The following is a 9,042-nucleotide window of genomic DNA, read 5'->3' on the forward strand; positions in this document are numbered from 1 at the left end:
ATTTGTAGACATACATGAGTATTTTGAACTGGATTCGAAAGTGAACCGGTAGCCAGTGCAGTGAGGCCAAAACTGGTGTAATGTGCTCTCTTTTGCCTGTACTGGTTAAAAATGGGGCTGCTGCATTCTGGACCAGTTGTAGTCGTGCAATGGAGGTCTGACTGATACCAAACAGGAGTGAATTGCAGTAATCAAGCCTAGATGTAATGAACGCATGTATTATTGTCTCCAGGTTCTTTTTGGACAACATGGGCTTCAGTTTAGACAGCCGCCTCAGTTGGAAGAAGCATGATTTAACAATCATGTTTACATGATTCAGTTAATAAAATAAAGTTTAACATGAACGTCTTCATGTGTATGTATGAACCTGGTAATTTTATTTCACAATAATTTTACTGTAATATTTATGTAAAGGAAAATAAATTAGGCCTCAGTGAGGTTTGAACTCACGACCCCTGGTTTACAAGACCAGTGCTCTAACCACTGAGCTATAAGGCCTCACCTGGAGAACAGGTAGACAACCTGTCAGTTAAACATCACCTGCTGTGAGGACACGCCTCTTATTGTTCTGATACAGACGTAGCAGCCAAACCAGCTGACTCTGAGCAGGATGTAAACTAGACCAGTTTTACAGAGTCTGAGTCAAGATTTATATTCTTCTTCAGCTTCTAATTTTTTTCAGCTGTTCCCTTTTCAGGGGCGTCCACAGAGAGTCCTCCATCTTACTCCTGTCCTCTGTCCTCACTCCAACCACCTCCATGTCCTCTCTAACTGCATCCATATGTCTCCTCTTTGTCTTTTTCCTGGCAGCTGCATTTATAACATCCTTATACCAATATACCCACTGTCCCTCCTCTGGACATGTCCAAACCACTGTCCCTCCTCTGGACATGTCCAAACCACTGTCCCTCCTCTGGACATGTCCAAACCACAGTCCCTCCTCTGGACATGTCCAAACCACCGTCTCTCCTCTGGACATGTCCAAACCACCGTCTCTCCTCTGGACATGTCCAAACCACCGTCTCTCCTCTGGACATGTCCAAACCACCGTCCCTCCTCTGGACATGTCCAAACCATCTCAGTGTGTCCTCTCTAACTTTATCTCCCAGTTGTTCAACCTGTGCTGTACCTCTGATGATCTCATTCCTGATCTTCTCCATCCTTGTCACTCCTAAGGAGAACCTCAACATCTTCATTTCTGGTACTTCCAGTTCGGTCTCCTGTCTTTTTGTCCATGTCTCTGTCTCCAGACCATACAACATAGCTGGTCTCATCACTGTCTTGTAAACTTTTTCTTTGACCTTTGCTGACACCCTTTTGTCACAAATCACTCCTGAAACTTTTCTCCATCACTCCATCCTGCCTGGACTCTCTTCTTCTCCTCTTTACCACACTCCCCATGTTCCAGGACAGTGGACCCCAAGTCCTTGAAGTCCTGCACCTTTGTGACCTCTGCTCCTTGTAGCCTCACTGTTCCACCTCCTCCCTCTCATTCACACACATGGACTCTGTCTTACTACGACTGACTTCCATTCCTCTTCTTTCAAGTGCATACCTCCACCTCTCCAAGTTCTCTTCCACCTGTTCCCTGTTCTCACCACAGATCACAATGTCATCTGCAAACATCATAGTCCACGAGGATTCCTGCCTGACCTCATCTGTTAGTCGGTCCATCATCAGAGCAAACAAGAAGGGGCTCAGAGCTGATCCTTGATGCACTCCCACCTCCACCTTGAAGCCATCTGTCACTCCTACAGCACATCTCACCACTGTCCTTCTGTCCTCATACATGTCCTGCTGTCCTCATACATGTCCTGCTGTCCTCATACATGTCCTGCTGTCCTCATACATGTCCTGCTGTCCTTATACATGTCCTGTACCGGTCTAACATTCTTCTTTTATTGATCAACTATTTGTCTTGAGCTGATTTTACTGATCCTGATCAGGTTTAGTTTAGTGTGATCTGGTTAAATTCACGTGTTTCTTGTTTACTTGAATCTAATTTGGTTTTATTTAATCTTGATTAGTTTTAGTTGATCTTGATTAGGACCAGTTGATCCAGATCTCTTTAATGGCCATTTATTAGTAGCAAGTGTGCAAGATCAGGTTTAACAGATCCTGCCTGAGTTAAACCAGCTGATCCACCTCAGGTATACTCAGTCTGGATCTGGTTTCTTTGATCTAGATCAGGGTCAGTTCTTTGTGCTTGCAGTGATTTCTTGTGTGTTTTTGTCCTCAGTGAGTGTATAAAGATCCAGCCCACTGACATCCAGCCAGACGTCTTCAGCTACCTGCTGCACATCATGTACACTGGCATGTGTCCCAAACAACCGGTGGACCAGAGCCGGCTGCAGGACGGGATCAAGTTCCTTCATGCATATCAGCTGTGCCGGAAACCTGGCGACGGCACTCCTGACGCCACCACTGACGTGGTCCGCATGTCCAACCTGTACGGCATCCAGATCTCATCTCAGCTGGCCAACAAGGAGACATCTGGAGTCCCCAAGACCACCACAGTGTCCTGTGGAGCTCCTGAAGACGGGCGGTCCTCTGCGAGGGGTTTACGGTCCCATTCTCAGCTGTCCCTGGCTGTGGGACTGGAGGGGGTCCCTCAGGACCACCAGGTGTCAGGGGTACGTAACGTCTGCTCAGTGGCATCTGGAGACGACTCGGACATCTCGGCTCGCATCAAGCAGGAACGTGTGGAGGATGAGGATGGTGACGGGGAGGAGGGGCCTGGAGTGGGGTCTCTTTCCCTCCATCATGGCAACAGTCCTGGTCAGGGGCCCATTTTCAAAGACCTGCCCCTGGTCCTGCAGTGTCCTCGCTGTGGAGAGCGCTGCTCCTCCCCTGAGGGCCTGCGGGAGCACCTGTTTAGCCATGCCCTTGACCCCGCCCGCCTGATGGAAGGACTGTCACATGGCAGCGAGCTGGATGTTGGCGCTGAGGGGGGGCCTCGAGGCACTCAGGAGCAGCTGGACGCAGGCTGTCTGGAGGAGGCACTGAGACAGAGTCAGGCGCTTGCCAACCAGCTGGCGGCAGAGCTGAGGAGGAGCCGCGGTGGGGGCGGGACCAGTCCTGCCCCCGTCCTCCTGCACTCGCGCAAACGTAAAATCGCCTGCGCCGTCTGCAGCCTGCGCTTCTCCCACAAGAGCCAGCTGCAGGAACACATGTACACCCACACGGGCAAGCCGGGCCGCTTCCACCGCTACAACCGCCTCTGCAGCCAGCTCTTCCAAGGCTCCGCCCACTTCTGCGAGGGCGGAGCTGAGCCTGGAGGAGGGTGCGGAGCCCCTGCTGCCGCTGCCGTGCTCTCTGAAGACATGAACAGGGACACTCAGGACAACGGCAGCTCCTGTTACTCCCTGGACTCCGAGGTTTCCCAGGAGAGCGTGGATGGTGTTCCTGTGGAGTGATGTCACCTGATGACGTCATGTTAGTGACTCGGACAGGAAGCTGGTGTTGTACCTGTGCAGGTGTGTGTGTGTGTGTGTGTCAGTCATGTGATCTTAGTGCAGTAGAGCCTCATCGAGCAGACGGTTATTGATTACATTTATTGGTTTTTCTTTGCTGGTTTTGTGAATGGACAACCCGATGAGTCGATTGGAAAACAACCATCAGAGGTTTTGGTAGCTGCGGTTCTAAACTTAATGCCAGTTTTATTTATTGTTTGTTTCCTGGTTTCTATGGCAACGTTGAACTCGTTCCTCCACAGCAGCCAACATGTGAAGTGTTGAATGGCAGACTGAGCATCTCAGGAGCGCTACTGAGAGGATCTGATATGTACCAAAGCACGTCATCGGCATATAAAGAAACTATTCAAATTCAAGAATACTTTATTAATCCCAGAGGGAAATTAAGCGTTGTCGTAGCCCATCATCCTGGTTTCATTCAAGAGTTGCTATAGATGCTGATAGCTGTGGGCAGGAAGGATCTCCTGCAGTGAAGCCGAAGAATCTGGCCACAGATACCGATCTGTCCACCCAGATCCAGCTTGCTGTCAGATCCGGCTGGCCTCTCGGTCCTCCTGGGCAGCAGGATTGCCCAAATGCCAGACAGAATTCCTCCCTGAGTGATGGTCACTCCTCGTAGCAGTCTGCAGAGCTCCTCACGAGCCGAGTTTCTCACCAGCTCCAGGATCTCGGTGGTTAGGTACTCGACCACCACAGCCAGGTTGACGGGAATTCATCCATGGCGCCTCCTTTCCAACTTATTTGGGATTTGGGGCTGTAGTTGAGATATTTGAGCTCTTGAGATGTTAATCAGCTGCTCCTGGTTGCTAAAAAAACACCTATCGCAGACGTAGCTGACCTGATGCGACCTCTGACAGCTGCTAGTTGTCCTGGTCAGAAGAAAGACGATCAAAGGAAAAGTTTTTAGATCATCACCCGCTGCCGTTCAAGCCCCAGTTTCAGACCAAGATGTCATGAGTTATTATTTAAATATGCATCATCAGGGCATCTCACGCTCAGAGTGCGTGTTAGGGAGGACTCTCAGCTACTACCACGTCAACTTAAAATTGACTGAGATAAAACCACTTTTGTGTTGCTGGCATCACTTAGCTGTGGTGACCATCTTGACTCGGACTGACACTGAAAGTTAATCCGTTCCAGATTCTCTTCTAACGACTAATTTCTGTGAGATTAACTAAAATACATCCGGTGGTTCAGGAGATATTTTGCTAACAAACAAAGGTTAATGCTGAAGTTTTAGGCAGATATGTCGTTTAGCTCTGGGAGTATATTTTATGAGTGGCGCTCGGCAAAACTCACAAAGTTTTACAGTTTATAAGATAATAAGATTCATGAAATGTTGAGTGGTTTGGCTGTTCCAGTAATTGTTTGGTTTATTTCAAACATGTTAACTTTATACAGTCGAACATTTTAAACAAAGGAGAAATAAAAACCTACATAAAACAAGAAGTGCTCTTTGTGTTTAGCTCGCGTCAGTGGAGTGGGCAGAAGCACTCAGTTCATCCCACCTGCTCTCCATCAGTTATCAGTTTTACTTATTGAATTCTGTATTAATACAACCGCTAATGAGAATATTGCATAAATATTCAGATACTATTTCTTAAAACAAGCTGTCATATTTTACATATCTTTATATTTTGTAAAAATAATCAAAAATTAAGCTTAATGTCTTAAAATGTTCGTTAGAACTCATTGAGTGATTCATGAGAAATTTTGCTAACAGGCAGCTGAAGTTGACTCCAGATATTTGATGTCAAACTTTTGGACAAAGAATTGATCAAACCTAATGTTGCTTGAAATGTGTTCATGGATCAGTCTCAGTTACTACCACACAGAATGTTAGCTCAATATTTCAAGTTTTTTTCCATTTTTGTTTGTTCTCAGGTGAGTTAGCTGCGGTGGCCATCTTGAACAGGTGTCCTCGATCGTCTCAGGTCATATTTATGTAACTTTGAGCCCTAATAATGATTTTATGACTCATAAAAAGTTAAAACGCTTTACTCACTTTTTACCTTGAATGGATCTGATCGTCACATCCTGTCTCCAGGTTCTGGTTCTGGTTCAGGTTCAGGTTCTGGTTCTGCAAACACAAACCAGTGTTCAGTTTCTGTAAACCAGGTAAAACAAATCATGTAATTAATTGGACCTGCTTTATCCGGTTAAAATGTATTGAAGTCTGGGGGAACAGAAAGTTTAGCTCGTTTGTCGCTCATGGACTTCATCCTGTCAAAGATGAATCAGATCGATCAGATTGATCTGATCGGATCAATAAACCATTTGTTTTTTTTCTTGATCGGCCTCATCCCGTTTCATGAGGCTGAAAAAGAGGGGAGGTCACATGACCCTCTGAGGCTCTTCTGGACAGCTGAGGTGTTATTGATCGCTGATTGGTGAAGGTGTGACTGTCGTGACGTCATCTTGTTTTTTTCTGTGCTTCGCTGTGAAACAGGAAGTTTGGTGTCTGCGTGGTTTTTGTACGCGGTTGATTTTCATCGACGGAGAAGTTTTGTAAATAAATGTCTTTTTCCACCAATCACATCGCAGCTCTCCTGTTTCTTTACCCTCCTGCTGCCCTTGGGTCAAAACGACTGAGGCCATGTGGGTCATTTTGACCCAAGGACAGCAGGAGGGTTCTCCACAGGTGATTTACTGATTAAGCCATTAATAAAAACTTTTAAGAAGTGTGTTTTTAAAACTTTAAATACTGTGAGTTAATACTTATTTATTTATTCCCCAAGTATTTTAACTATATTTTATGATATTCTGTTCTATTCTGATAACTGATAATAACTACATTATGTTATTTTTACTGTAATTTTACTACAGTACAGTACACAGGTCTCTGGGTGCAGTGACAGGTCCAGACCTGCAGGGGGCAGCACAGGGTGGTTAAACCCCCAGTCCATGAAACAGGAACAAATAAAAGCAGGGCCAAAAGTGAGCTTTAATGTTCTCAAATGAAAATAAAAATACTTCAAATTAACAAAGAACAATTTATATTTTATTTTAACAACACACCCCCAGCAGAGAGTTGCGACATGTTTTAGCTAACAGCTGTTTTCTATCAGTCTTTTCATGTCTTTGATTTAGAAAAAGATCATTTGACTGTAAACATGCTGGATGTCTAAATCAGAAAAGTTTGTACAAAACTGGTAAAAGATGGAAGACTGCTTCAAAAAGATAAAAAACTATTTCATATTTTATTCATAAAAATGTATTTCTTAATATTTTATTCATATTTAGTCCCAGGAGTCAGAAGTTTCATTAAAAACTCACAAAGTTTAACATAAAAAACATTTTGAACCAGACCAGGACGTGTGATTTATGGCTCTACTTCCGGTCAGTGGCGGTGCTGTGATTTACCTGAGCTCAGAAAACAGCGCGCGCATCAAACGGTCCGACCAGCGCGTGGAGGGTCTCCTCTACCTGTCTGCAGGTGAGGCCAGAGTTTCACTACGTTTCCCAGAATGCCTTTCGGCGTGCTGCTCTCACCTGTCGGAGCGTCTGATTGGTTGGTGCTGTTGCTTAGGGACAGTCGGAGGTATTTTTACTCTTCATCACTATAGAAACAAAAGCTGCTCCTCTTCTTCACACCTTTAAAAATAGACAGCGTTAACGAAGACGAGCTGCGGATCAATAACTGATCACTGATCAGATCTTCGCAGGGGGTTATATTTTACAAACGTTTTAGTTTCTGCCTGATTTAAAAAACAAACAGAAATCGATAAAAAATTGTGTTAAATACGTTTAATAAATCAAAACTAATGTTTTTACACATTTCATCCTGCAATATTTTACTGAGCAGAAAAATCGATGTTAAAGTTTCTGATCAAAGTGAAGTGACAGATTTTTAACAAACTCCTGATGATCAGTTTAGTTTCAGGTTTTGTGTAAAACTGAAGTTAATCCAGACTTTAAGTTGCATCTAGTCAGAGAAACACTTAAATATTATGAAACTACAAATTATGGAAACAGTGTTGAACTATAGGAGCTTTGTTGATCACGTGACAGGAGGCGCTCATCTCAGCTGATGATGAAACTGGGGAGACAACGGCCGCACTGCATGCTGGGAGGAGTCTGCCTGTGACTGACAGCAAACCTCACACCTGGTTATAGGCTGATAACTAAAAAAAGCTGTACTGCTGGAAACTGTAGGAACCTGAAGTAAACCTGGTCTGAGAGAGAATGTTAGGATCTGTAATACAAGAAGACTGGTGTGGTTGTTTTCTTTGTTTTGGTCCTTGTTTTTATAACTTTTCATCATCACATCATTTTGGTTCAGATATTTGTGCTAATTTTCTTTTATGTACATCAGATCATTTTGTAGTTTGTGTTTTTGTGTTTGTTTAGAATATTTTATTTTAAGTTTAATCTCTTTCTGATTGTTCTTGACATTTAAATTTAGTTTTTCAGTGTTCAGCTAATTAGACAAGTAAAACCTCAGTTTCACTTGTGGTCGTGCGGTGTGTGTGTTTGTGTGTGTGTGTGTTTGTGTGTGTGTGTGTGTTTGTGTGTGTGTGTGTGTGTTTGTGTGTGTGTGTGTGTTTGCTGTCCTCTCTAACAAACATTTTGTGTTTGTTTTCAGACATTCATTATAAGAGACAGGTTGTTCTTCCCCCCGGGGGTGGATGTCACTGCCTCCCCCGCCCCCTCCCACCACCATCCCATACAAGAACCAGTTTCTGAGAAACAACATGCCAATCAGTGCGGTTGCCATGGAAACTGAGGCGGTGCAGCAGCAGAGGGGGGAGATGAGCTCGCTGTTTCCCGGTGTCTCTAAGAGAAACGAGTCGGATCAGCCGGACGGACACAGGTGAGTCTCTTTCTTTTGTTCTTGTCTGGTCCGATTACCTGCCTGATGACATCATCGTGCATGTCTGATGATGTCATCGCTCACTGGTCCTCACCTGAGGCGGCTGTCAGTGAAGTTTGGTTATCAGCTGATCTGTTATCACTGATCTGTAATCAGACCTGGTTTAACGTTGATCAAATGTCAGTTTATTAATAAAAACATTTGATGAAAATAAATATTAAGAATCACGGAATGATCAGAAGGAGAAAATCTCAGATTTGACTTTAATTATCGTTAAACATTCATCTGACTGAAGAAAAATCACTGGAGAAAAGACATTTGTGAGAAAACATAGAGTGAACAACTGCTGAATGACTGCTGAATTACAGCTGAATTATTGCTGAACAACTGCTGAACAACTGTTGAACATGTGCACAACAACTGCTGAGTGACTGCTGAACAACTGCTGAATGACTGCTGAATTACAGCTGAATTATTGCTGAACAACTGCTGAATGACTGCTGAATTACAGCTGAATTATTGCTGAACAACTGCTGAACAACTGTTGAACATGTGCACAGCAACTGCTGAATGACTGCTGAATGACTGTTGAATGACTGCTGAATGACTGAGTGACTGCTGAACAACTGCTGAATGACTGCTGAATTACCACTGAATGATTGCTGAACAACTGCTGAATGACTGCTGAGTGACTGCTAACTGTTCAAAAACTGCTGAATGACTGAGTGACTGCTGAACAACTGCTGAACAACTGCT

General features: G+C 44.3%; 1 protein-coding gene and 1 non-coding gene across 2 annotated transcripts in view; one reads left to right on the top strand and one right to left on the bottom strand.

The window, feature by feature from the left end:
• The window catches only part of zbtb25 (zinc finger and BTB domain containing 25), a 6,721-nt gene extending 3,214 nt beyond the window's left edge, over positions 1-3,507 (top strand). Inside the window, exon 2 of the mRNA XM_037686008.1 lies at positions 2,240-3,507. Coding sequence (XP_037541936.1) covers positions 2,240-3,416 — 1,177 coding nt within the window. The 3' untranslated portion in view covers positions 3,417-3,507. The remainder of the gene's footprint in view (positions 1-2,239) is intronic.
• On the bottom strand, positions 426-498 carry trnat-ugu. Its single transcript has one exon. It is a non-coding gene; the product is annotated as a tRNA-Thr (tRNA).
• Positions 3,508-9,042: the final 5,535 nt, after the last annotated feature.

Source organism: Nematolebias whitei, chromosome 12 (assembly GCF_014905685.2).
Source record: "Nematolebias whitei isolate Nwh7 chromosome 12, NemWhi1, whole genome shotgun sequence".
In the NCBI taxonomy this organism is placed as follows: Eukaryota; Metazoa; Chordata; class Actinopteri; order Cyprinodontiformes; family Rivulidae; genus Nematolebias; species Nematolebias whitei.